The sequence below is a fragment of the Panicum hallii genome, chromosome 9, assembly GCF_002211085.1.
Source record: "Panicum hallii strain FIL2 chromosome 9, PHallii_v3.1, whole genome shotgun sequence".
NCBI lineage: Eukaryota > Viridiplantae > Streptophyta > Magnoliopsida > Poales > Poaceae > Panicum > Panicum hallii.
Window position 1 is genome coordinate 15,211,625 of NC_038050.1, and position 26,470 is coordinate 15,238,094.

General features: G+C 44.7%; 3 protein-coding genes across 4 annotated transcripts; 2 read left to right on the forward strand and 1 right to left on the reverse strand.

The window, feature by feature from the left end:
- The first annotated feature begins 1,444 nt into the window (after nucleotides 1-1,444).
- Nucleotides 1,445-4,984, forward strand: LOC112875722 (E3 ubiquitin-protein ligase RZFP34-like). Of its 2 annotated transcripts, none has more exons than XM_025939673.1 (11): nucleotides 1,445-1,641; nucleotides 1,760-1,847; nucleotides 2,010-2,069; nucleotides 3,307-3,339; nucleotides 3,437-3,514; nucleotides 3,637-3,680; nucleotides 3,774-3,814; nucleotides 3,923-4,005; nucleotides 4,108-4,199; nucleotides 4,288-4,399; nucleotides 4,497-4,984. In XM_025939673.1, exons 1-11 carry the CDS (start codon nucleotides 1,616-1,618, stop codon nucleotides 4,608-4,610), a joined length of 771 nt encoding a protein of 256 aa, XP_025795458.1. In that variant the 5' UTR covers nucleotides 1,445-1,615; the 3' UTR covers nucleotides 4,611-4,984. The 2 variants fall into 2 exon arrangements, with proteins under 2 accessions (XP_025795458.1, XP_025795457.1); XM_025939672.1 differs by having other exon boundaries at nucleotides 1,467-1,641; nucleotides 1,751-1,847.
- Nucleotides 4,985-7,604: 2,620 nt separating this feature from the next.
- On the forward strand, nucleotides 7,605-17,244 carry LOC112872844 (ras-related protein RABC2a-like). Its single transcript, XM_025935883.1, has 7 exons — nucleotides 7,605-7,734; nucleotides 12,507-13,040; nucleotides 14,209-14,277; nucleotides 14,905-14,970; nucleotides 15,801-15,922; nucleotides 16,151-16,279; nucleotides 16,869-17,244. The coding sequence occupies exons 1-7, from the start codon at nucleotides 7,605-7,607 to the stop codon at nucleotides 16,980-16,982; spliced, it is 1,164 nt and encodes a 387-aa protein (XP_025791668.1). The 3' UTR covers nucleotides 16,983-17,244.
- Nucleotides 17,245-17,547: 303 nt separating this feature from the next.
- LOC112874448 (protein fluG) lies at nucleotides 17,548-25,891 on the reverse strand. Its single transcript, XM_025937765.1, has 18 exons — nucleotides 25,573-25,891; nucleotides 24,300-24,551; nucleotides 23,984-24,051; nucleotides 23,773-23,888; nucleotides 23,580-23,685; nucleotides 23,332-23,488; nucleotides 23,161-23,256; nucleotides 22,126-22,174; nucleotides 21,553-21,818; nucleotides 21,006-21,178; nucleotides 19,978-20,098; nucleotides 19,814-19,866; nucleotides 19,602-19,731; nucleotides 19,319-19,464; nucleotides 18,779-18,967; nucleotides 18,311-18,543; nucleotides 17,911-18,053; nucleotides 17,548-17,815 (listed from the first exon to the last, which is right to left on the reverse strand). The coding sequence occupies exons 1-18, from the start codon at nucleotides 25,738-25,740 to the stop codon at nucleotides 17,753-17,755; spliced, it is 2,529 nt and encodes an 842-aa protein (XP_025793550.1). The 5' UTR covers nucleotides 25,741-25,891; the 3' UTR covers nucleotides 17,548-17,752.
- Between the last annotated feature and the right edge of the window lie 579 nt (nucleotides 25,892-26,470).

A 26,470-nucleotide genomic window follows, 5' to 3' on the forward strand; every position in this document is an offset into this window, starting at 1 on the left:
GTGACGGTTATTTTTTCTTCTGATCTTGAACTCATCGAAAGGCATTATTTTTCCTCAGCTTTGGAAATACCGGCCATTAAAAAGAAAAGGTATTCCTTCTCGCCAAGGCACATTCCGGATAGACTCTGCGAACCTTTTTCTCACTTTGGATAGATCCAGGAGATGTCACTCGCTGCCTATGATCTCCTCGAGTCGAAAGGGAACGCAAGACAACGGAGCGGAACTCTCACATGCATGCATGCCAGAAAAGAACTCGAACCAAGCCGATCCATCCGCTGGTCCACACGCGACGGGAGGGAGGGGATGGGATATCGATAAGCCTCGCGGCCGAGCTGGCGGCCTGATCAGTTGCTTGACGTCCCACGCCGCCCCGGGCCCGTCCCCCCATCCGCCAGCCGACTTGCGGTGCCGAACCGCGTCCGGCGTCAGCCTGGCATCCCGTGGGCCGCCGCCGCTGTCAATCCGCCCACCATCAGCTTGCATGATTACGAGTACTCCTATTCATTCTCTCTCTGCTGACGCCGTCAACGCCTCCGATTCAACCCGGCGGCAGCTGTGAGTGACCGTTTCCCAGCCCACAGGTGCGCCGAACCAGGCCGCCGTCCCACTTGCCTTCTTTTCCGAGGCTGTGATTTTGCCGAAGGATGGAAGGGGTACCCATACGTACGGAAATCGGATTCGAATTGCATTTGTTACCATATTTTAACTCGAATATGAATACGAAATCGAATGTTCTCGAATACGAATGCAAAATGAATACCTCAAATTAGAATTCAAATTTGGATATTTACTCAATATATAGGATACCATTTAGCTATTTTCTTTATTGGTAGTTTTAAACTATAAAATCATTATATGTACATACTAAAGTATGACAATATAACAAAGATAGCTTCTTAGAAATAGCTTAATTATCAATAAATATTTTAATAAATAAATATATATAAAAAATAAAATTAGATAATTGCAACCATAAATAGATAAAATATGAATATTTACGAGTAAACTTAATCTTCTTATAATTTTATTATAAAAATTAATAATATTGGTTATAGTAAATAAATATAATTTTTTTAAATAGTATTACTGGAAACGGATACGAATAGTAGATATAGAATTGGATAAAAAATAATAATAAAAATTAGATTTGAATATATCCACTTTATCTCGATTACGAATATTTATATTAATATTTAAATAGATACGAATATCGAATATTTCGAATATCCGCATTCACCTTCCCATCCCTAATTTTGCAGAGGAACTCGGTGAACAAACGCACTCCGTGAGCCGAGGCGCCGAAAACGAGGTGTGCCCGTCCGTCCACGCGACGCGCCCGCGCGTGGCGCGTGCGGCCGCCCCTGCCGTCGCGGCAGGCACCACCAGGGTCCAGGCCCTCAACTATAAAACGGGCCGGCCCGCGCGGGGCGCGCCCTCACGGCTCTCCTCGAGCACCCGTTGTCGCCGCGCGCTCTGCTCGGACGGGCGGGCGGGAGCGTCTCCCGGACCGGGCTTCCGCTGCCACGAGCGGCTTCCGGCTCTCGCCATCGCCGCGGCGCAGCTTTCCTCCGGCGCGGAGGAAGGAACCAGACCGGCGGCGGCGAGGCGCGTCCGGATGGATTCCGGGACGGAGCAGCACGGGTAAGCGAGCAAGCAAGGGCGATTTAACTCGATTCCATGGATCCATCGAGAGAGCATTTTTGTTGCAGAAGGTGTAGTAAAATAACCTTGTCTGCTCTGTTTCTTCCAGGGACCGAAGCTGCGAGCATTACAGGCGTGGGTGCCGGGTCGTGGCGCCCTGCTGCGGCGAGGTCTTCGGCTGCCGCCATTGCCACAACGACGCCAAGGTCCACCCCATTTTGATTGGTCGATTTCGTTCGTTTCCCCCTATCCGCTCTGCATCCAACCGTGCTTCTTCTGTCGCTTTGGCTTCGGAGACGATTTTTTTTTAAAAAAAGAAAGAAAGAAAGAAAAAACTCTGAAACCTTGGGATTTGCTCTCTGCCGCAGAACTCGCTCGAGGTCGACCCGCGCGACCGGCACGAGATCCCTCGTCACGAAATAAAAAAGGTCGGTGCTCCTTCGCTAATCTTGTGCTTCAGTTTTCATCATTACCTCCTTCTTTTCTTTCATGTTCTTCTGAATTTAGGCTTATATTTTTGGGATGAGGGAGTATTCATTTGCTCTGTCTTTCCTTTTTTGAAGTTGTTCTGAATTTTGGCCTCATCATGCACAATCATGTTTCTTTCCTCTTTGGGAAATCCAACGCTTCTTGTCCAATGCCAATATCCAAAGAAACCGTTGCCTCTTCAATCCAAAGCAGCCCGTCCTCAGATTTTTTTTCTCTCCCCTTTCTTCAGATAATGTCAGCACAGTAGCTTGTTGATATCTCCATGGATCCCAAGATTTTTCTCACCCATTTTTCAGATAAGGAGTCTTTCAAAAAAAAGAATCAGATAAGGCCACATAGGTTAGTGCTCTAGGGAATCGTTCCTTCTTGATATTTCCGTTGAACGCTCCACTTGTCTCTAAAATATTGGCCACTTCTGCTGCAACCTGACCGGCACCTAGTGGCCGGCGGGCACTGTGGTCCACAAGATTTTTTAAGCCCATGCAAGAGTGCCATTAGAAGGAAGGCGGCTGGGGGATAGTGAAAAAGGAGGAGCAAGGAAGGGAGAGAGGACAAAGGCATATTTCACCATCAAGTTGAAAGGAGTTAACTGCACTCAGCTGATTGAGTACTGCATAATTGAGGACCTGAATATGATTGCTGCTGCATTACCTTATCCAGACCAAGTGATGTGGCCAACAGTTGTCCTGGATTAATAGCAGTGGATTAGCTATCGATTTGCAAATGCAATCCTTCACACTCTTTCTTTTGATTTATTTAATGAAAATAGGTAGGGGTGACTTCTCTAAAAGAAAGATAGGAATAAAGCAATCATATTTGATTCTTTTTTTGAAGCCTAGAGTGTATATGAGGTCCACATCGCACATACGATTGCTTTCCTAAAAAATAAAAGATTGGCTAAAGAATTCGAATTCTGGCGATAAATGTCCTATCCCATTTCCATACAGTAACAAATTCGGTGGCCATTTCGAACAGTTTTCTGATAATACATATAGATTATTTGGACAGATGGAATATTATTCTCCTTTTTATTTTATTTAAAGACAATAATTAAATATGAGTCACATAGACATAGCATGCATCATACAACTATTTCAGTGGCTGTTTCCTTTTGCCACTAAACTCACCTGAATTCGGTTCCCCTTATACTGTGGACTTACTGAAACTATTCTACAGGTGATCTGCACTCTCTGCTCTGAAGAACAGGATGTAAGTTGTCTAACCAAAACCTACTACAGTTGTGCTTTGAGAAAATGTATCTTTTGGTTGTACTAGTTGCATGAAAAATGTTCATTTGCTTTGACAGGTGCAACAGAATTGTTCTAACTGTGGGGCCTGCATGGGGGAGTACTTCTGTGAAATATGCAAATTCTTCGACGATGATGTAAGGACTTTTTTTAGTTCCTCCTGACATATTAATAGGCTTTAGATATGGAAATAGTCGTGCTATACTTCGTAAAAAAAAACCATGCTTCCCAATCTGATAGACATACTGCTATGTTCCAGCTATCAAAGGGCCAATACCACTGTGATGGATGTGGCATATGCAGGCAAGTACCAAATTCAGAGCTATGTTTTTGTCCAAAAATACTTACGGCTATGCTCAAAATTCTGAAACATTTGCTATTTATATTTTTTTTCAGAACTGGTGGTGCAGATAACTTCTTTCACTGCGACAAATGCGGTAATTTCCTGCGTGGAATCATTTCTGCTAATACTCTGTTCATACTGTTACCTGTTTCGCCACAAGGATTTCACCAACTCCCCTGTTTCCCTTGTTGTAATCTGACAGGGTGTTGCTACAGCAACGTCTTAAAGGACTCTCACCGCTGCGTGGAAAGAGCAATGCATCACAACTGCCCTGTCTGCTTTGAGGTGAGTGGCCTGTGTGTTCACTCTATGATTCTAAGAAAAAAAATCATTCTGAACTCTGCAGTTCGTGATCTTGAGAAAATTTCATCTTATCTTCCTTCACAGTATCTGTTCGACTCCACGAAGGACATCAGCGTGCTGCAGTGCGGGCACACGATTCATCTGGAGTGCATGAACGAGATGAGAGCGCACCATCAGTAAGCTCCTCGCGTCCTTCAGAGACAACTTCACCTGACGACCTATGCCTGCAATGATCTCAAGCCCTTTTGACTTTGATCTTCGCAGCTTCTCGTGCCCTGTGTGCTCGAGGTCCGCCTGCGACATGACCGACACGTGGCGGAAGCTCGACGAGGAGGTCGCGGCGACGCCGATGCCTGAGATCTACCTGACGAAGATGGTAAGCAGCAGACCGGATGCTCTCTATCTCTGAAATCGCTCCATCACATTGTATGCCGATTGCTGAAGCTGAACGCGGCTGTGACGACTGACTGCAGGTGTGGATCCTGTGCAACGACTGCAGCGCGACGTCGAGCGTGCGGTTCCACGTGCTGGGGCAGAAGTGCCCCGGGTGCAGCTCCTACAACACCCGGGAGACGAGGGCGCGCTGAGCAGAGGCCACGACGGCACAGAAGTCGAGGAGGTTCGGTTCAGTCGAAGCCCGAAGCGTCCATGTCAGTCCATCACCAGCGACATCATGGTCGAGGATGCAGCTGTAGCGCGCTGCTGTTCCCGCGGTTCCTGCCGGGAAGGCGCGCTGGCTGCAGCACAGCAGGAGAGGACTAGGAGAGACACTGTTGGAACCGGACGCTTGCATGTTCAGAGAATCACCGCGTGCCGACTGCCAATAGCCTCACTGTATTTGCTATGGCTCACTGCTGGAGCAAGTGAATTGAATTACATGAGCCTCTTCTAGGCCATGACCGTGTACAAAACAGAAATTGGGGATTTTACAGGAATATGAATGCCAAGCAGTTCAGTATAACTAGCTCTCTACCTTCTTCATTTGTTTTTCTGGAGGACTGGCGTGGTTCTCAGAAATTTGATCGTTTCAGAAGCAAGCGGAAATAGAATGAATCTGGGCATGGCGCTGTCCGCGGCAGCCCATGAATATACGGGCCGAACCATACCTACCAAAGAATGGGCCGAGCAGTTGACTCGAAACTTTATGCACTCCACAGCTGCTTCTCTGAGGATTCAGTTTTCGACTTTTTTTAAAAAAGGGGATAAAAAAAATAAAATTCGAAAAAGGGGAGCCGGATGGGAGAAATTAGGAAAATAGGTACCTCCCGCCCTTTGAACGGGCGGAAATGGACATCCCGCCCAACCATCGGGCGGGAGGCTCCAAAAAAATTTCCAGGAGCCTCTTCACGAATAAAAAAAGTTTCTCATTCGCGAAAAGATCCCTGAAGCCGGCCTCCCGCCCGACCAGTGGGCGGGAGGCCTCCCGCCCGGCCAGTGGGCGGGAGGCCTCACTCAGCCTTTATTTTTTTTCACGAGACAATGAAAGCGCTGAAAATGAAAGCAAGCTCAAACAAGTGCCTCCAATAAAACCAACCCACGTGCGCAGCCCAACGCTCTCTCTCTCTCTCTCCCTATGTTTTCTGTTACACTTTTTCTTAGAATTTATATTTCAGAAACTATTTGAAATTCAGACTTTTTTCAAATACAAAATTTATTCGTCATACTCTTGTGTATGCATATAAAATTTTAATTAAATTTTACGAAAAAGATTACGGTATCTAAAACTCGTACGAAGATAATTAAATGATAACGTTTTGCAAAGTAGAATCTAAATATTACGATAGTACAATACATGAAGCCATTAAAAATAAAACAATATGATAACAAACATTACAAATATTACAAATACATGAATCCAAATATTCTGTCTTCAGTCAATGCGGCAAATATTACGAATACGCATCCAGGTCCGATACAATCTCAACACGGCAAATATTACATATGAGTAAACAACGTTCAAATAAAATTACAACTAAATGATGCCTGATGACGTACTAGCACTCGATCGGTGACGTCTCCCACTCCTTGATGCAACCGGAGGTCTTCCATCTGTAGCATCACCTGTAGGGCCAGCTTCAGCAGAACTGGGGCCAGCATCATTGGTTGGACAATGTTTATACGTGTGTCCAATCTGATTACATATCTGTCAATCATTAATAAACTAGTTATACTGCATATTAATACACAACGAACGACGATCCTAAATTTCAGCGACTCTCAGATTATATTTTACAGATTCTAAACTATTCAGACTATAAATTATACTAAAACAAATGAAAATGCTAAAAACTATTCAAAACATAACTACTCTAAGAAATATTTCCTAAATTATAGTTATTTTTAAATACTTATACGGCTAGAATGAGAATATATCTCCAAATTGACGTGTGGACAGGGCTTCGCCGCTTCCTCTTCTCTCTTCCTCTCCTCTCTTTCTCTTTTTTCTGATTTTTGCTGGATAAAATAGAATTTTCGGGGCTGGTTGGGGCTTATATAGCCGGTGGGGGACCTCCCGCCCGTCCAAAGGGCGGGATGCCCCTCAGCACAAAATCCTGCCCTTTGGTTGGGCGGGATGCCCTCCGAGGGACCTCTTCGCGAAGAAATTATTTGCGAAGAGGCCCTCGGGGGACCTCCCGCCCGCTGGGTGGGCGGGAAGTGCCCGGCCCCACACGTCCCGCCCGTTCAGCGGGCGGGAGGCACCCATTTCTCTAAATTTTCCCAACTGGCACCCCTTTTTCGAATTTTAATTTTTTTTAATCCCCTTTTTAAAAAAACTCTTCAGTTTTCCCCCTCTCTTTTGGTTTTTTTTCTCCACAGCTGTTTCAAAAGAAGAATAGAGATGGCAACTTTGCACAGCTGATCATTGTGCAGTTTGCGGCGGCACTTGTTTTTGTTTTCTTGTCAGCCACTTGCGGTACACTGCCACGACCAATCCGGCCAACGGTGGAGCGGTGGCGTTGGTGCTGGATGATGGGGCCTCGACCGCGCACGCACGGCGGCAGAACCACCGCTGCCGGATCAATCCGATTTGATGAGCCGAAAATGATCGCCCAACGAAACGGGGCGCCTTTCTCTTTCCAAATCATCCCTCCTGTGACGCATTGTCCATCATGGCATGGTATCATGGCTCCTCCTCCCTGTTCACCAATAACAAAGAAAAAGCCGGTCGAGCTCTTTTTTTCCTCAATCGCTTGATATTAGTTGTTACGCAGCACTTTAGGTGTATTTGGTTGGACTGTGGCTGTAAAGAAAAAGTTGTTAGGAGCTATGAGCTATGAAAAAACTACCATAAGGTGTGAATTGTGGAAATGCTAAAAGGCATTTAGTTGACGAAGCTGCTACGGGCTGTCAACTATGAAAAGGTTAAAATTGTATAAAGTGTTGGGGGTTTTCGGACAAATATTAAGACACAAAAATACTATGATTAAGTACAAACTATTGTGAGGGTTTTTTTTTTGCAAAAGCATATTTCAATGCTTTCTTCCTCCCTACCAGGCGCCATTGACGACCTTGGGACCTCAAATCGGCATGGGGGGAGGGAGAGATAGGGCCTAGGAAGTGGGGGAATCGAATCTCGGGCTATGGAGCAACCATTTGATGCGGAATTTTGGGTCAAATATATTGAGATGGCGGCTGATTTTGGGAAGGAGCAGCCATGGCAGGTTGAGCTCGATGGGGCGGCCATGGGGAAGCTCGATGATGCCGACAGGGGTGCCGGCGGACAGGGGCACGGGACGGCCGAGAAAAGACAGGATCCCTCCGAGCCAGCCCAACGCTGCTCCCAGCGGTGGAGGACGCGACGAAATTAAGGTATTGCTAACGCGAAGAGGATAAAATTTACAACACAATCTAGACCAAACTAATATAAAAAAATATACAATGAAAGTGGAAAATACCTTATAAAGAGATCATCGTGATCATTATCCATTTACATTAGGCTACATAGCTCTTAAATCTGAAAAATAAATAAATATGAGTTAGGCAATTGCATTTGTCCAGTGAAATCTAAAAAAAATGTTAAACTTGTGAAATAAAAAATACCTCTAGTTACGTCTAGGTCTAGAAGACCTAGGCAATTGCATTTGTCTAGTTTTCTTATTTTGAAATACCTTTTTAATTTGTTGAAGATTAAGTCCTTTGAATATTTCTCTTTATATAGCACACCATCAAGTCATTCAACCATCCATCGGTCATCTTGTTGCGCAATCAGTCTTAATAATTTTCATAGCCGAGAAGGCCCTTTCAACCGTTGCGGTTGCCACTGGTAACAACAATGCCAACTCAATGAGACGATAGACCAATGAAAACACAATATGTCTCTCAAGTTGAACCATTGTTTTTGATAGACTCGCAAGATCATAACAAGCCTTAAATTCTTCAACTCTTCGCATATGAATAATGAAAGTTCTTAGTTGATCTTTTATAGTCTTGGGGTCATCAAAAGAGAAATCCTCATGATAGATACCTGCAATCCGAGCAAGCTTCTCCACATCAAACTTAGAGAATAAATTTTTTGGATCAAGGCAAGGAAAACACACAAGCAACTCTGAAGATAGCTCATTAAAGCGATGATCAAACTCTGTGGTGATAGAATCTATAGCAGCATGGAAGGTATCCACACGATAAAAATATTCTTGAGTGATATTATTTCTCCCACCTTTCCTTGATCGGCTAAACCGTGGCACAGCATCACACATATTTGGTATTGGAATATCATTTGCAAGGCAAAATGTTTTGGTTTCTTCCAACAATGGCTCCCAACCCTCACTTCTCAAATTAATCAAACGTGTTCTCACATCCACAACCAATGACATAGCTTGGACAACGTTTTGATCCTTCCTCTGCAAGAGAAGAGAAAGCTCATTTGTGATACAGAGGATTTGCAATATCATCTTCATCATAAACACAAAGCTGAAATACTCTATTTTTCCAACAAAGCCACCTGCACCAGATGGATTGCGCTCATCTTGATGCACAATTTCTAAGACTTCTATTACTGAATCCCACATTGATTCAATACGAAGCAAAGTCTTATAACGAGATCCCCATCTTGTATCTCCGGGTCTTGACAATGTTGTTGCTTGTTGTTTGCCTCTCCCTGATGAAATTTCTCCACTCTCCAACTTAGATAAGAGATTCAAGCGATGCTTATGCAACAATAAATCCTTCCTTTTGCAAGAAACACTAGTGCTACTCACAATCAATGTTACATACTCAAAGAAATCCTTGTAATCAATGTTACTCCACTGCAAGTAAAATAGCTGTAAATCCCTGTAATCAAACAACAATATGTATTAGACATTACAGCAAATCCGAAATCAAACCCATGGAATGGAATCAACAATTGCTGGCAAATGGTAAATATACCTCTGGTTCTTTGGCCAATTCCCCTCCCCTGGTTCTGGTTGTTTCCGGACATGGGAACAGCCGAACGGGGGATCTCCGGATCTGGGACGGGCGACGGCGGCCTGGGCGCTTGGCAGCGTGCGGGCGCACGGGCGGCGGCGCCCTGGCGGCTGGTGGCGTGCGGGCGCATGGGCGGTGGCGCCCTGCGGCGTGCGGGCGGACGGGCGACGGTGGCTTGGGCGCGTGGTGGCGTGCGAGCGGATGGGCGGAGGCGGCCTGGGCGCCTGGCGGCGTGCGGGCGGAGGCGGCGTGCAGGCGACGGGGCGGCGTGCGAGCAGGTAAGTTCTTTTTTTTAAGCCCTGCTAAGTGCTACCCTTCTTGGACTAGGCCAAGGTATTGCCCAAGCAATACTGGGCCACATTGGGCCCTCCGCCCATGGCTACTCCCCATCCCAATCGGCGCGGCACCTCACGCGCAGGCTCATCTCCGCGCTCAGACAACCGCCGCGTGGTCTGCTCCGCGCTCGCGCATCGCGCCGACGCCCGCGCCCGCCCGTGCCGGAGAAGGGAGGGAGGGAGGGTCGCCGGAGAAGGGAGGGAGGGGTCGCCGAAGAAGCCATTGCCGACCAAAGCAGGGCTCCACCGCCGGTCAAATCTGCTACGGCCGCGCCCTCCCCGACCGATTCCTCCAACCCCCGCCGCGGCTGGCTAACCACCGCATCGAGCTGCCGCTGGTGACCTCGAGCCCAACCCTCGGTGTCACTCGCATGGTGGTCGGCGGCGGAGCTCGCTAGGTGCGCACGCAGAGTTCTTTTTCGTCGGGTGGGGAATCGAGAACCGATATCCAGTTACGAGTGGCAGGCGCGGGTAAATTTTACAAAGTTCTCCCCCACAGCCGCTGAAAGCACCGTTGGGCCGGATGCAAGATTTCTATTACGAAGAAACTGCTTTTGGACAAAGCTGGAGGCCTGGTCTGCCCCGTTTGGTCAGGCTTTTCCGGCCAGTGCCAAAAAGCCGACCAAACGGAGCCCTAGTCGAACTGGCAGTGGCACCCCCTGACAACCGTAGTGTGTTTTACTACTGTTTTTGTTGCATTGTGATTTGTGAGAGCAACCCATAGTATTTATTATGGGTTCACCTGGAAGTACACTCGTCTCCGATAAACTAAGATTCTATACACCTTGCAGCTATGAGAGGTGTTATCAGATCCGTCCATCCTGTATCGGGATGTGTGCTATACCTACCCTCGTTTGATTTATATCCCGGTGTACAAAACTTTCTGCCACGTCATATGCATATGTATTTTGGGGTTCCGTGCTATACATAGTTGAGGATATGATATGGATGTCCTGGACGGATCCGTTGGGAAGCATTTCAAAATCATTTGAATTATGTCGGTTGTACATAAGTGAATTTCAACTAGAACTCGTTCTAGGCAAGTTAATGAAGAACCGAGAACCGAATCAAAATATCCTAAAACCGAACCGAAATACCTGAAACCAAATAATTCAGTCACTGGTTCGGTTCCTAGTTTTAAAGAACCGAATTAATATCGGTTTATTCAGCTCTGGACCTCGGGTACCCAAAGTACCCAAAACATAGGCCCAATAACACAAAAAATGCCAGCCCAGTCTAATAACCCTTCCGAGAAACCCTAGGTATATAAGGCGAGTTGCCTGGCTGCCTACTTACCTTATTCACACCTAGCTACTCCTTCGCCCCAGCACCCCCACCGTCTTGCTCTCACTCTCCTAACCACCGCCCGCCGCACCCGCACGCGACGCACACCCACCTCCTGATCCGGCACTGCTGCCTGCCACTCTGCTAGGCTGCACTGCCACCTGCCAGAGCCGCCGGGTGGGCGCCCTCTCTAGGGCGCCACGCGCCACCGGCTGAGGCGACCAGCCACCCAGGTGCGGTGTGCGGAGGTTGGCGGTGGCCCTCCAGGCTCCAGGGCGCCATGCGCCACCGGCCTAGGTGCGGTGCGGAGGCGCCCACCCCGACCGGCGCGAGCCCCCTCGCCTTAGCCGGTCTCCCCCTCATCTCCGGCAAGCCGAGCTGCATGCAGTTGGGTTCAGTTTGGTTATAATCAAAACGAACCGAAAGAACCAAATCCAAAATTGCTCGGTTCATGTTCTTTGGTAACAGAATTTGTTACAAGAACCGAAGAACCTATCAGTTCGATTCGGTTAAACCGAATGCCCAGGCTGAACCGGAACTCCTCGGTTCATATGAATATTATAACATTATTCATGAAATTTCTTCCACTTGGAATTTATTGGTACATATAAATACTATTTATTATTATTCATAAAATTTATTAAAATATACTAGTGGTTGGTATATTAATACATCATATATGTGGTAACATTGGTACATGATGTCTATTAAAACAAATTGTGGGACAATGTAAAAGTTAGATAGCTTAAAAATGATAACATATGGGTGATATTAGTAAATGAACACATGGGCGATCTTAGTAAAGAAGAAGTTGGATAAGAACATGATAAAACAATTGGGGAGCAGAGTAAGAAATATTACACGGCACACGCATGTTGTAGATTCTGTACCAATACGTTCCAAACAAGTATATAGGTGTACGAGATGTAAAGTTAGCTGCATACTCCATAGAGCATGGCGTGGTACTGACCGCAGGGATAACAATCGCGCCAGCGCCGTTGCGTGTACACAGTCGCGAAATCGCATCTAATGCCCCGGATAACGAACTAAGCTGACAGATACAGGTAGTATGATTGAATACGCGTACGTACTACAAGCCAGCAGCACCCAGCAGTATTGTTTGCTCGGACCTGGTGACCGGCCGCCGGCCGGGCGCGGATCGAGCGTCGCGATCACGCGCGTCGACCACGTGCCGGGGGCGCACGGCACCAGGTGCGTGAGTGTGTCGCGTGATTGGGACGCAGCCGTAGACCCGTGCTACTAGTAAACTCCGGCGCGCCTCATCCCGTCGCCGTCACCGGCGCATCATGCTACGTAGCTCGGGTACTCCGTACTCGCCCAGGTGTCCTCCGTCCGAACCGGGAGTAGCGTAGCCAACTCCGAGTCCCCGTGGCCGGCAGCGGCGGAGCACGCGTCGTCCACGTACCCCCACCACCCCACGCACCGCGCGGACCGCAGAACGGCCGAAAACCGCCTGGCCTGTGCCCCCCCGCGCGCCCTTGCCAACTCGGCGGCTTCGCCCGGACGGGCCCGAGCGGCGCTCCGCGCGCCGCTTCCCTGACGCTCTCTGCTCCGCCAAGCCCATAAGTAGCTGGACCAGCCGTCCCCCCCCTCGGTCAAAGCCAGCACGACAACACACCAGTCCACCCAGCTGCCCCCTCGCTCCCTTCCCTGCCTTCCTCGGCGCCCGCTGCCGGCCCGCGCCTGCTCCCCGCGCCTCTATCCCCCGCCACGCCTCCTGCGTGCCGCCTCGGGGCCCCGCATTCCTCTCCGCGCCGCTTCGCCACCACCGAATCGGGCGGAATCCGAGGGGTAAGTTGGGGGCGGAAGCCGAACGGGGGATGGGGTCGCCGGGGGCCGGGGGCAGCGGCGGCGGGCATGAGTGCTCCTTCAAGATCCTCCTCATCGGGGACTCGGGCGTCGGCAAGAGCAGCCTCCTCGTCAGCTTCGTCGCCGCATCCCACCTCGACGACGACATCGCACCGACCATCGGTACGCCGTCCATCACCCGCCACGCCTGCGATCCTCCACTCCCACCGCGCCGATCGAAGTCGTTTCCGATTTGGCCTAGCGCTAGCCGCGCGGGACTGCGTGCTCAGCTGCTGCTGTGTCAAAACTCAGAACAGGACCAGACCTAGAGCGGTAGAGCCCAGCGTACGCTCGTAGCCGTAGCAGAGGTACAACGCTAGGATTTCCGGGCGCACGAAACGAAGCTAGCTGTGGACGCAGAAATCAAGGCGCCGTCCGTGCGCCAGTCTCTCTCTCGCTCACCAGGAAGCTTGCTCCGCTGTGTCATCGCCATCACACGCACCGGGAGGAAAACTGGGAGCGCGCCTCAATTATTGCCTCTGTTTTTTTTAATCATTCGAGTCCGCTGCTCTAGCTCTATTAAATTAGCCCGTGGGGCGATCCGCCTTGTGCGCCTGTTCTCCCCTTTCGGTGTCACCGTGGGTTCGACCAGGAGCGTGAAGTAGGTGGCGGGTTAAGGGGCACGAGCGACTTGGATCAGTTTAGTGAGAAAAACTTCCACCATTTTTAATGTTGGAGCTGGTTTCTGCTCTTGATTGTACTGGGGAGTTACTGCAATGGTTCCACCTTTCTTGTCCGTTGAGGGGAGTTGGAAAAAATCGCCAATGCTGCTACTGCTGTACCGTGCACTAGGCCTTGTGATTTCACTGGTAGCTAAGTTAGCTTAGATGAACAACTAGTTATGAACTATGTTGGTTAGATTAGCTCCCTGATTGTACTTTCCCTTCTCTCAGTGCTATGTTATTATTATATCACTAATGCTTTAAAAGAACAATCCTGTTTCCCCTGCAAATAAAAAGGTTAGAAGGATAGGGCATCCTTCATAATCTTAACTGTATAACATGATGTCAATATTAAAAAGAGAGTCCACAGCTTATACAATATCTGATCGTGCACATATGTTAAAATAGGAGTTGCTATCCTTATTTCCTGGCAGCCTGCTGTTTCAGAAAATATCAACTAACATTGTAGCTTATATGTTATTGTTATCCACTGAGGGTGGCAGTTACACCTGCCTCTGCAAGTCCAATTGACACTTCAGGTTTTTTCTGCATTGCATGCTTGTGGTGTGTCATACTTTTATCTAATCAAACGGCATGCCGGCTGACTTCTGTGTCACACTTGTTGCCAGGAGTGGATTTTAAAATCAAGTTCCTTACAGTTGGTGGAAAGAAACTAAAGTTGACAATATGGGATACCGGTAAGCATGCACTTTGATTATGCAGCATATAATTTGGTATTTCTTATTATATATCTGATTGCTGATGGGAATACACAATGCTAGAAAGTTGTTTTGCGTACAGTTGTGTATTTGAGTCAGAACTTGTTGAACATTCCACCCTCTGTGGCTAAATAGTTCTGATCCTACACCTTTTACACTTCCACCCTTCTTTGCTCTCATTACTGTTTGTGGTTTGAGAATCAAAGTTTGCTTTTCAGCTAATATATTTGGATTCTTTCTTCGTACCTACCCTTACATCATGGCCATTGGGGTTTCTTATTCACAGATTTTAGCTGCACCGTGCTGCTTTGCACCTAAAATATCTGGCTACTTTCGCCGTTTCGCCATGTCTGCCTAAAAAAAATGTTAGCCCTTACATCCCCAAAATCATTGCCACCCTAGGTTCCATCAATATTAAAAGTTCTGTTGTAGCCCCACTCCTTTGTTCTAAAGTAGCTCTCACCATGTTACCTGTATCTACTATAGTACTACTGCTAGAACTTGAAGGCTTCTGAGTTATCTATTAACAGCGTTAATTATGTTACGTTGTTTTCTGACATTTCAATATTCAAAAAACTTATGTTCCATACTTCCATTGCTTTGCAGCTGGCCAGGAGAGGTTTAGGACAATTACTAGTTCTTACTACAGAGGTGCTCAGGGAATTATTCTAGGTAATATAATATGTTTACTACAAGTTGATTGCTTAAATATATTGTCTTATCACACTAGTGTCATTTTTGTCACCCTGACGTCATATCATTGAAATATGCCATAGAGTCATGACTAAAAAAATGAGCTCACTATAAGGTCTGTCATCTGATGTTGCAATATCTTAACCTAGGTTAAATGTTGAGGGTTTTACATGCATCACCAATGAGTACCTTATGCTTTCTTTATGTTAATGATATATCTTGCCTTGATGCTGTACAGTAGTTATAGATTACCGTGTATGAATTCATCAAATTCGTTGGTCCAGGGATGTATGATGTTTTCCTTTCATGGCAGTAAAAATCACCTCCATGATGTTTTGTAAATAATGTTCAACACGTGTATCCATGCACAACTTTGCAGGGAAGCATATCTTGTTTGTTGCAATTGAAAGACATATCGTATTTGTAATTTTTCATCATGTTATGAATTGGATCTCTTACTGAACTTTGGATGACAATTCCAAATGATTGCGTGGCCATGGATCATTTACCTGTTGCATTTATGGGATCTGAATACCTGGGGATAGATAGACAATGCATTAATACATTATGATATATTTTAATGGTGAACAGTCTAGAGAGCTTTCAGGTGTTTGGTCCATATCTTATTTTCATGCTCTAATTGTTGCATTCATGGAATCTGAATCCCACTTATATTAATGATGTAGAAATGCATTGTCATAACTTCTAGTGGAAAATTTGCCTATTGAATTTCTCAGGCCAGTCCTTCATCTTGTTCTTTTGGTGCTTCAAAATTATTTAAGGTCTAATGACTTCATATTTCATCATAGTATATGATGTAACAAAGCGTGAGAGTTTCTCAAATTTGGCTGATGTGTGGACTAAGGAAATAGAAGCAAACTCAACAAACAAAGACTGCATAAAAATGCTTGTTGGAAACAAAGTTGACAAGGTACCATCTCTGCTTGAAACTTGATTGTTATTTGCTTTTCTGGAAACATTGTGGTCTGATCTAAGAATCTATAAACCTGTTGTTGCTACACAAGTAGTGGTATGGTATCTAAACATTCTTTAATCCTTTTTACCCCCTAACATTCATAGGCTAGTAGCTCTAGAAAGTAGAACTGATGGGAGAATAACTACAGTTCTCATTTTTGATTTTGATGGCATCATCTTGCAGGATGATGAAAGAATGGTCACAAGAGAAGAAGGCCTTGCCTTTGCAGAAGAAGCTGGATGTCTATTTCTCGAGAGCAGTGCAAAAACACGAGAAAATGTTGAGAAATGTTTTGAAGAACTTGCATTGAAGGTATGCTTGGAGATTGATAGTAGGCACAATAACGTTATCTGCTTAGAGCGCTTCTTTCCGTAGGATTTTAAAGCACCATATAATATTCACATAAGCCTTGTTTGGGGGCTCATATCCTGGTCCTGCCATATGGGGCCCCAAAGTGGCTCTATCCTGGCCCTGCAATATTGAATTGAATGCATGTATTTGCCAATCTTGCCATGTTCATTCTATAATTTGTAGCACTACTTACACCGAAGCTTGTGACATTTGTTGTGTTCTGATTAAACTAGTAATTTAAGTAATCAAACAAAAACTGTATTTCTCAGAGTTAACTGTCACATACTCGCGTATGATTCTTTCTGCATGCTGATGCATAACTCAATTTAATCCTTGGTGAGGTGTAAAGACTGCTAACGAAGCAAGTGCAAAATATACCTGCATGTTAATGCATCTAGGAACATGGCTAGCTGAAATTCATTATGGGGAACATGATGGCTTGTTGTTCTTCAGTTTATGTGGAAGAGCGCAGATGGCTTATTTTCCAGCTGAAAACCTAGTTTACGCATTGCATGAACCAACTCATGATCTGCTATATATTATGATGCAGATTCTCGATGTCCCAAGTCTCCTGGAGGAAGGGTCTTCTTCCGTTGTCAAGCGGAACATCCTCAAACAGAAGCAGGAAAATCACGCAAAGCACGGTGGTGGATGCTGCCAATAGATGATCCGATCCACGCGGCACGTTTGGTCGTCTTCGTGTGAGCTGCCCTTATGTTCTGCTGTAAATGATTTGTATCTACATGGTCTGTGAGTAAAAAGGGGGTTAAAGAATCAGCTTGTGGGGTCCTTTGGGTAGTGATTATAATTGATTTGTACAAAGGACGTGCGGCCTCTTTTCGGTGTTATTCAATTTTTTCGATCCAGTTTGGTGTAGCAGTTTTGTTGCGGCCCTTGAAATGGAATCAGCTGACTCTTTTTCACAATCTTTCGTTACTTTCCACTTTGGTACTAGTTGTAGGGTTAAACAGTCAGTTTTCTCCATATCTCAAATTCTCATTTCATCCCGGTGATTATAGCCAGGCTTAGGCTCTGCTTGGTTTAGCTTGCAGATTATGGATTGCGTTGCTGATCATACGGCCGCTACAGGGACACGCAGAAAGATTTGAGCGGCCGGGATTATTTTAGGGTTAAGTTTATTAACAAATGGCCGTCATGAGGTGTGACTTGTGAGTGCCATAAAACCACCAAAGAGAATCAAGGGCGTTGTGCGACGAGACAGAACGAGGTGGATGCAAAGAGGATGCTGTGCCAAGCACACACCAGAAATTAGCACAACATTTATTTGGTACGAGAAACGGAAAGTTCAGTCAATGGACAAGAGGGTTCGAAATCAAACAAAATTTATTCTTCCACGTAGTCTCTCAGTTGGTCATGAGGTTAAACCACTTGCCACGTCTAAAAGAACGTAGCCCCTCATTTCGTTCTTTTGTCCTAGTACCGGTAGATGAGATCGTTAAATGCCCCTGGATTCTTTGCATAGTGATCGATCTCGGCCTGCAGGACACAAAAATGGCAGAATGGTGAGCAAATCCAAAATATCTTACTACAAGAAAGAACAGCAACACATGAAGATATGAAACAATGCTGACCTTCCGTATAGCTATAGCGGCCGTGACAAGTTTATCACCAATTAATTCATGCAAGACCTTATCTCCAGAAAGCGACTCTACGGATTCCTGCAGGTTCTGCGGTAGCCTTTTGAGTTTGGAAGCATAATCTGCAGGGTTTGATTCTGCAAACAACACGAGCCACATGAGACATTTGCATCTGGTGGTGACTGGTGGGCACATTTAAGTAATGGTGTTTTCTAGACATATGATGTGGAAAAAGAAAACGTGTATTATCGGTATATACTTCTATAGTGAACATTTAACAGACCAAAGGTTCAAAATTGATCGTTAGGATTGTCTCCAAATGTCATGGGCGAAGCCCAAAATTTGGAAACCATGGCCAAAAATAAAAAACTCAGGCAGTAAACGACATTCATACCAATTGGTTCAGGCAACTTAAGGCCTCTTCTTAGGCCATCAATGCCGGCAGCAACGATGGCAGCAAGACCCAAGTGAGGATTTGCGCATGCATCGAAGGATTTGATCTCGAAGTTGCTGACTAAATCAAGAGGCACACCAGGAGGGCATGCGGTTCTCAATGGAGCCTCCCTGTTCTCTTTCCCCCAGCATAGATAAGCTCCACTCCATGTATTTGGCTGAATCCGATCGTAGCTATACACAAAAGATCAAGCGAACATGATTATTAAATAGTGGCACATAACACACTGATCTGAAATGGTTGCATCAATATCCTGGCAATTAAGCCCTCTAGATTATAAGGAAGGAATACATGGATAGACATCTTGTAAATATCATGCAGCTTATGTGAGAAACAAACACTGTATCAAGTTATCCAAATTTTAATTTAATTAAGGAAACACTTAGAAGCTTTAATAGAAGACATTACCTGTTTGGGTGAGGAGCAGTAAATGCCAATATTGATGAAAGATGATGATACACTCCAGCAAGGAACTGTGCTCCAGTTTTTGACATTCCATAAAAATTATCTTTACTTGATCCCATAAAAACATTCTGATCATTCTCCCACAAACTCAGATGCACGTGAGAACCAGATCCAATATCATTCAAATCAGGCCTGGAAAGTGTTGAAGCAGAAGGAAGGATCAGATACCAGATACATAAGTTTCAAATGATTGGTGATCCAGTATTGACCAAGTATCGGTACCAAAAGAGTTCCAACCTTCTATTGCCTGCCCAACCTGTTCACATATATTGCTACTGGCACAAAATAATGTACACAGATAAATCCATTCTTCAGAGCTGGTATATAAGTTGTTTCTGTTTACTACTTAATCATTAACTTAATTTCACTTGACACTTTTCGTCTATGATCATTGAAAAAAGACGAAGTTGGTCCCCATCATCTAACTATAATATGTTGAAACTTGAAATGGGCAGACATATCCATGTCGATCCATGAACTTACTTTGGAAGAAATGTTGCTAGCAGTCCATGCTTTCGAGCAATTGATTTAATAGTCTCACGGGCATATATCAATTTGTCAGCCGCAAGAGTGCACAAGATATACTTTAAGGCTATCTCAAATTGCCCTTTTCCAGACTCAGCATGCAACTGGCATTTTTTTTGAGGGGAGCCGTAGAGATAAACATAAAAAAACAATCATAAATCTTGCAAATGAACCAATAAATTTGATATCAAATTTTGTACTTTAAAATGATATTTTGCACACAAAAATTTAAATCACTTACCTGCTCAACCACAATGCCTGAAGTTTTGAGAGAAGAATATACTTCTTGTAATATAGATGATGCGCCATCAAATGCGGAAGTTGAGCAGTAATTGGTATTATCATATGGAACCCACTGCTCAACTCCATCACTGCAGAGTTTTCTATTAGGATCCCATGAAGAATAATTTTTTTTTAATATTCTCATTATGAACTAGAGTCAGGGAAAGCTACCTTACTAATTTTCTGCGAAGAAAAAATTCATTTTCAAAACCCGCCTTCATTGTCTGAAAGGATAAATAACTAAACGTAAATACCAAAACAAATGCACTTTAGATCTATGAGACCAAAACGGCGTTTGAAAATCTTGACAAGAGAAAGTGTGGATTTATTCTTACCACATTGAACTCATCTAGCAGAACTTTAGTGACTTTCCTCAAGGTATTTCTAGGACAGTATTCCCAGGCTTCTCCAGGCCTTATTTGCATGTCAGCCATCACCATTTCCTCACGACTTGACCTTGAGACAAGAAAATTTATATTATAATAGTCAAGCCAATTTTAATAGATATATTATTAAAAATCATAACACATGACGTCTTAATGCATTTGGCGAATTGATGCCACCTAAACAAGTAAGTAGAACACTATTAGCCATGATGTAGCAATTGATATTTAGAGCTATAACATAATTTAGATTTTTATTTCATAATAATATATTAGGTGATTAGTGATTATTAGTGAAGGAATGAGACTGCCATTGTATTTTCTCGAACGCGCAGGAGAGCTGCGCATCAATATATTAAGAAGAAAAGGGGAAAAGATCCCCAAAGTGTTACAGATATGAAGGGTCTGCAACCCACCCTAAGAACAAGTTAATAGACTCTTACAGAAGGGGACACTCATGACCAAAAACACTAGACCAGAACATTTAAGTAGCAGGAGGTGCTAGGGTGAGGAGGTAAGAAACTCCTCGAGCTCCTGCAATAGACCATTGCTGCATTTCTTCCTTGATATTTTAAGAAATGTTATTCTCGAGCCCCTGCAATAGACCATTGCTGCATTTCTTCCTTGATATTTTAAGAAATGTTATTCTTTAGCAGTTATCAATATAAATGGCACAGGAACTTCAAATGTATACATACGAGAGAGGAATAGAAATAGAATGTAAATCAGCATACTAATGATATGGAGACAAGACTGGGAAGACAATAAAACAAATAAGAATGAAAAGTACTGAAGGAACTGGGCCTCGTTCAGTTGGTGGATAATGTGGGTGTACATACCCTGGTTCAAGTCCTCTTCAACACAAATTGGGGTGCCTTTTTCTTTATGTTTACAATTACAATGCTACCTTGTTCCTCCTAGATTAGCTGAGTTTGTTTTAAAAAGGTACTGAAGGAAATGTTTAAAACAATCAGAAATACCATGGGAGCCTCAGAAGTGTTGGCATATCTGGTACAAGTCTGATCTCGCCTACACCAGTAAGGTTAGTTCCATCTGCTGGCCCATCACAAAATGAAGTCATTCCCATTACCGCAAAAGTCAGACCAACACCCTTGTTCCTTGTAACCTCATAAAACCGTCCAGCTGGCACAACCTGAAAGCAAAATTCCATGAAAAATGAATAAAATATGATATCTTATTTTCTCAAGACTAAGAAGAACACTTGCAACTCTAAGAATATACTTTTGCTACATAGTTACTAAGTTGGCGGCATATTTTGTAAAAAGAAAAAGAAAAAAAGAAGAAGCAAAACTAAACAAAGAAAGAAAAGTAACAACGTTCATTATAACAACTGTGTACAGTATAACTGTATATGGAGCAGATGACAGTGCAAGACAAAAATTCGAACTGATAACCTTATTTCCTAAGGAAAAACGAACAGATAACTTCTGATCCATGAACCATGAGAAGTTATCTATACTTCACATCATGCTGATTGTGGTATGTGATCGGAAAAGGTATGCTTACACGGCATCTATTTTGGCCAGAAGCATCACTCCAGATTATCCGAACGAAGAGAACGTCTTCCTCAACAGAAGATGATGACACACCGCCACCAGCTATGGCAGTTTCATGATTAATTGATCCATTGGTAACATTTAACTTGTACAGATTCAATGTGTTTCTTCTAAAGATATCCTCAACTGCTTCAATGGCTTCCTGACTGCTAAGGTCTCCATCTTCACATGCGGTAGCTAGGGCATGATAAACAACATCCCGTGCCCGTTTTGCACCTATAAATCAGCATAGTATTAATTAACAAATGAAACATTAAACCGGTATGTTAAATATATACTCAAATATTTAGGTACACCATTCCATGATTTGAAGTACACACCATTGCAAACATATCTATAGATCAAAACCCATGAACCAAAAGTTTCCTTTCTAATCCCTTTGTTATTAGTCAAAAAGTATTTTTGTTTATCCTAATGCAAGCTGCCATTCACGCACCTTGATTTCTGAGTAGATATTTAACATTTGTAATTACATGCAATGCTACTCAATCATCTTATGAACTAGTTAAGATGATGAATGTACCTAGATAATATGTCTCTGGAAAAGCATATCCATCTGTACTGAACATGACCTGAAAATGTTTGTAAATTAGAGATACCAAGCAAAGTGTACCTTCAAAATTGGAAATACTGAATATCAGGATATTTGTACTTGTAGGAAGGATAGACTGCATATAAATTGTGGGTTGTATTGCATTGAGCCTCGAGGGCGAATATATAGGGGGTACAAGAAGGGCAAGACACCTTCCCGGTATATTTCCTATACTACCAAATATACTCTAAAAGTACTGAATGCATCAAAATGGAGTAATGTGACATGATTCTGAATATCAGCGAAAGGACTAACATCAGTAAACTAGATGTATTGGTTGAACAAGATACTTTCAAACCTAAAATGCCTAAGATGGAAGGTCTGACTAGGCATCACCAGATTTCTATAGACAGCTTCCAGAATAGATACTTTCTGTTATGATCAAAGAACCACTACTGGCAGGAACCAGTTGCGCACTAGCACTAGCAGTTAGAAGATACATACTTCTAGGTATCTCAAAATCTGACAACCAAAACAAGATGGCCAAAAATGTCTGGCTTATATTACTTTATGCGGCAACTCAGAAGATTTGGATGAGTTCTATAATTTTAGTATAACTAATTGCTAAAGTTTTATGTCAACAATCAAGAGTTTCTACTCAGAAAGAATGATCATAACTTGTTTATAAGTAGTTAAAACTCAGAGTAAGAAGGCCTGCTTACAACATGCCCCAGTCAATTCTGGGGAAATTAATCTAGCCCAGTATATCTAACTGGAGGTATCTATTATCAGAACTTGAATTCTGGAATCTTTCCTGCTATTGCAGCATTTTCTGTGTCTCTTACGCTTAGTCCTACTAGTGTAGAGTGCGTGCACAGTAACATAGAAACAATATGCTAAACTGTGAAGGGAGGATAAGACTCAGTTCCGGCTGTCAGCAACACTGGATCATGAGGTAAAATGTGGATTTATTTCAGTACTTCGACAACTCTTCTAGAAACTGCTATTCACAAGATGATGATTTACCTTCTTTATGGGAGCTAGCTCCAGCAGCTCTTTCAGTGATGATGTCATTCCATGAACACTAAGTTTTGGAATTGCCAAGCCAAAATCAAGATAGACCTGATTGTTTTTTGTTTAGGATGGTTAAAATCCATGACACCAAAATATATACAGAAGGATAAAATGATGATATACCTGGGAATAAACAGATGCAAGATAAGATGCTTCCTTAGAAAATGGATAAGAAGCATGCAAAAGAACAATTTGGCACTTAGAAAATCTTTTGTCCTCAAGAACAGCACGCAAATGTAGTGGGTTGCACTTTCGCAAGTCTAGATCCTTATCTCCAAAACTGAAAAATATATAGGAGTGTATGTATTTGAGATATTGAACCAACCAAAAATATAACATTGCTTTTATACTAGGAGCAAAAATGCCGTCACCCTGTGTGAATCTGCACTGGCAAGTTGACTGACACAGCAATTTCAAGACTGCAGGTAAATATATAGTCAATCAGGTTCTTGTTTGTAATCCGAAACGGCCTAGGACCTGAAAAACATGGAGGGATGTAATTGCAAAATTTGTGTGATCCTTTTTTTAGGTGGTTTATCTCCATGACAAGAAAAAGGGTTTTACCTGTTAGCTCCTTTCGAAGGCCGTCCTCTGCATCGGTCTTGCTAACATTGGGATTGATCTCTAAGCCACTTCTATATGCAGCTATGCTTTTCAATGAAACAATTTGGGAAGACACTGTGAGTGATATGTTAAGGATATTCCTAAATCAAAAGGAAATAAAGAAACATAATCCAATTGGTCCGAAAAGGGTATTGGAAAATCTGGAGGATATGACTTCAGCTTAGCTACATAGCTTTCAGTGAATGAGTCCAGTGTCCAGCTTGATCCACTGAATGACTCCTGAAAATGGTAATTGTGCAAGTTGACTAAACATTGCTCATTAAAAAAAGTGGTATTTTGTCAGGATCTGATAATTCCAGGATCAAAATGTCATATAGGTCCACTAGTTCTATAATAAATGATTGTGCTATTTTGTTAAAAAAGAAGTAAATTCTTTCCAAACAACATTTGCCATTTAGTAACAAAAACTTGTGAATAGAAAAAAAACTAATACCTTCACAAGAGAAAGACAAGAGAAATACACTCACGTCATTAATGATTGTTTCTGCTAGCCTTTCTATTCTCAGAACCCTGCCAATTACAGGAGCAAAGGCCTTGTGAGACTCCAAGTCCAGCATTTTGTCAAATGTTATGCCATCATCTATAAGGATGGCAGATATGTTGGCAGCTTGGAAGCATTTCAAGCTGATCGATTTCAATCCTTCAGCCGTCCTGAACTCTTCCACCTTCTCAAGTGAGGCTTCGCAGTTGTACAATGCAGCGATGTCCCTCAGGCTTCTCTGCATTTCACGAGGTTCCAAGGATGTAATGAGCTATGAAAGTGCACTCTTAGGCGACTTGGAACAACAAGTCAACAACTGCAGAGTACAACAACGTGCCACCTGCCCTGAATTAGATCTCCCCATACGCTATAGAAAGAAAAATCCAACAAAACACTACAGTACAAGTGCTACAGTAGTCCCATGGCAAGGACAACGACAATTTGGGCAGAAAGCTAAAAAGGTCTACCGACTCCGTAGCCACTGGCGGGGAAATGGCCCACATCACATGACTCCATGGACGCTTGGGCTGGGCATTCCAGGCCAGCACCAAGAAGCTTGCCAAAGATACCGGCAGCTCGTCATGCGCCTAGCAAGCAGCAGCAGCTGCAACAACACCGTTCCAGTTTCCAGGTACGCCGCCCCCACTCCGCCACCCATGATCCATGACAAGGCAAAGGAACGGGCAAAAGGCGTATGACTACACGGCCACCACGTCGCGGTGTCCCACTCCCACCGCACAACGGCAAGGCAGGCCATAAAGCTGCTGCCATCTGCATGGCGCGCTGCAGAAAACGACGAGCTCGGCATATAAAGCTAAAACAGGCCGCCAGTTGCAGTAAATTTACATACCTGTTTCATTTATCAGTTATCAGCGCCATGGCACAGCACCTACCCTCAAATACCAACTAGATGCACTTCTTTCTCAGTCAGCACTAGTATGAGCAAATGCAAAAAAACATGACTGCTTGAGACCTCTCTAAATCATTTTTAGAGCCGGTCCAAAGTGCTAGTGAAATTCAGGGAAATAGATTCGGGGGTTTGTATTTAAAACATATATAGCAGATCAAAAACTTCCAAAATTGTCAAAATCTGCTAGCAACGAACACCGTGACCGACAAAATCTAGCACGGTAGCCCAGCCTGCCATTAATGCCACGATTTCGAATAAACTGGTACCGGAGAGGACCCAGCAGTACGGAGGTAGTCGCGACCTGCGAGAGCACGCACGGGGGGAGCGGCCGGGAGTCGCGGCGGCGTACCTTGAAGGAGAGGGAGTGGGGAGCGTGCGCGAGCGCGTCGCCCTCGGCCTCGGAGAAGCAGCGGAGGAAGGGGAACGCCGAGCCGAGCTCCACCAGGTTGTGCGCGTGCGCGTCCACCGCCGCCACCTCCTCCGTCGCGCGCCGCAGCGCCGCGTACCTCGCCTCCATCTCGCTCCCTCCCTTCCGTGGTGGTCTCCGCCGCTTCTCTCTCGCTGCCTCGTTTGACTGCAGCGGGTGGCTGTGTCTGGGGGTGGAGGCGAGCGCGGCACGGGGCGCCGAGTTTTATATAGGCGGCGGCGCGGAGACGGGGGAGCTAGAGCGGGGAGTGGCGGAGGAGGAGCAGGGGGGCCGCGCGCGCACGCCCCCAACTACCGCGGACGGCGGGCTCCCCGTTGCGGCTACGGGGGCGACCGGGTACGGGAGAGTGGCTGACATGTGGGCCAGCGCGCCAGGGTCCAGGAAGTTGTGCCGGCCAGGGAGCGGATCGTTTGACTGATCTGGTCTCAGAAACGGAGCATTCCAGTTTTTTATGGTCACACGAAGTCACGAGTGGTGCCACCTTAACATCAACTCTTGACGAGCTGCTGAGTGCTGACCGTGGCTTCATCAGCCACCCAGCTTAGGCCCTCCACACTGCGAGGTCCGAGTGATGCTCCAAAACAAGAGAAAACATGAGCGTCGCTTCACAAGCTGCAGCTGCCAATACTCGGTGACCGCCAGTGCCAAAAAAACAACGGAAGCGGTGCACGTACAAGCATCGATGCTCGTGGAGAAAAACAGCTGCTTCTTTCATGCACTGATCTGTGTCATCCTTTACCATTTCTAAACGATTTTTTGTTATTGGTAGATCCCACAAGCGATGCCTCATAAACTTCTCGCACTGCAGCCCCCGAGAGGG

Bases quoted from the DNA above. Each gene is read 5' to 3' on its own strand.
- LOC112875722 (XM_025939672.1), top strand. From the start codon at position 1,616: ATGGATTCCGGGACGGAGCAGCACGG. The intron at 1,642-1,750 runs GTAAGCGAGCAA...TGTTTCTTCCAG, and splicing joins TCCGGGACGGAGCAGCACGG to GGACCGAAGCTGCGAGCATT. The intron at 4,200-4,287 runs GTAAGCTCCTCG...TGATCTTCGCAG, and splicing joins GAGATGAGAGCGCACCATCA to CTTCTCGTGCCCTGTGTGCT.
- LOC112872844 (XM_025935883.1), top strand. From the start codon at position 7,605: ATGGAGCAACCATTTGATGCGGAATTTTGGGTCAAATATATTGAGATG. The intron at 14,278-14,904 runs GTAAGCATGCAC...ATTGCTTTGCAG, and splicing joins GTTGACAATATGGGATACCG to CTGGCCAGGAGAGGTTTAGG. The intron at 16,280-16,868 runs GTATGCTTGGAG...ATTATGATGCAG, and splicing joins TTGAAGAACTTGCATTGAAG to ATTCTCGATGTCCCAAGTCT.
- LOC112874448 (XM_025937765.1), bottom strand. From the start codon at position 25,740: ATGGAGGCGAGGTACGCGGCGCTGCGGCGCGCGACGGAGGAGGTGGCG. The intron at 23,489-23,579 runs GTGACGGCATTT...TATATTTTTCAG, and splicing joins CCAGTGCAGATTCACACAGG to TTTTGGAGATAAGGATCTAG. The intron at 18,544-18,778 runs GTAATGTCTTCT...TTTTGTGTATAG, and splicing joins ACTGCTCCTCACCCAAACAG to CTACGATCGGATTCAGCCAA.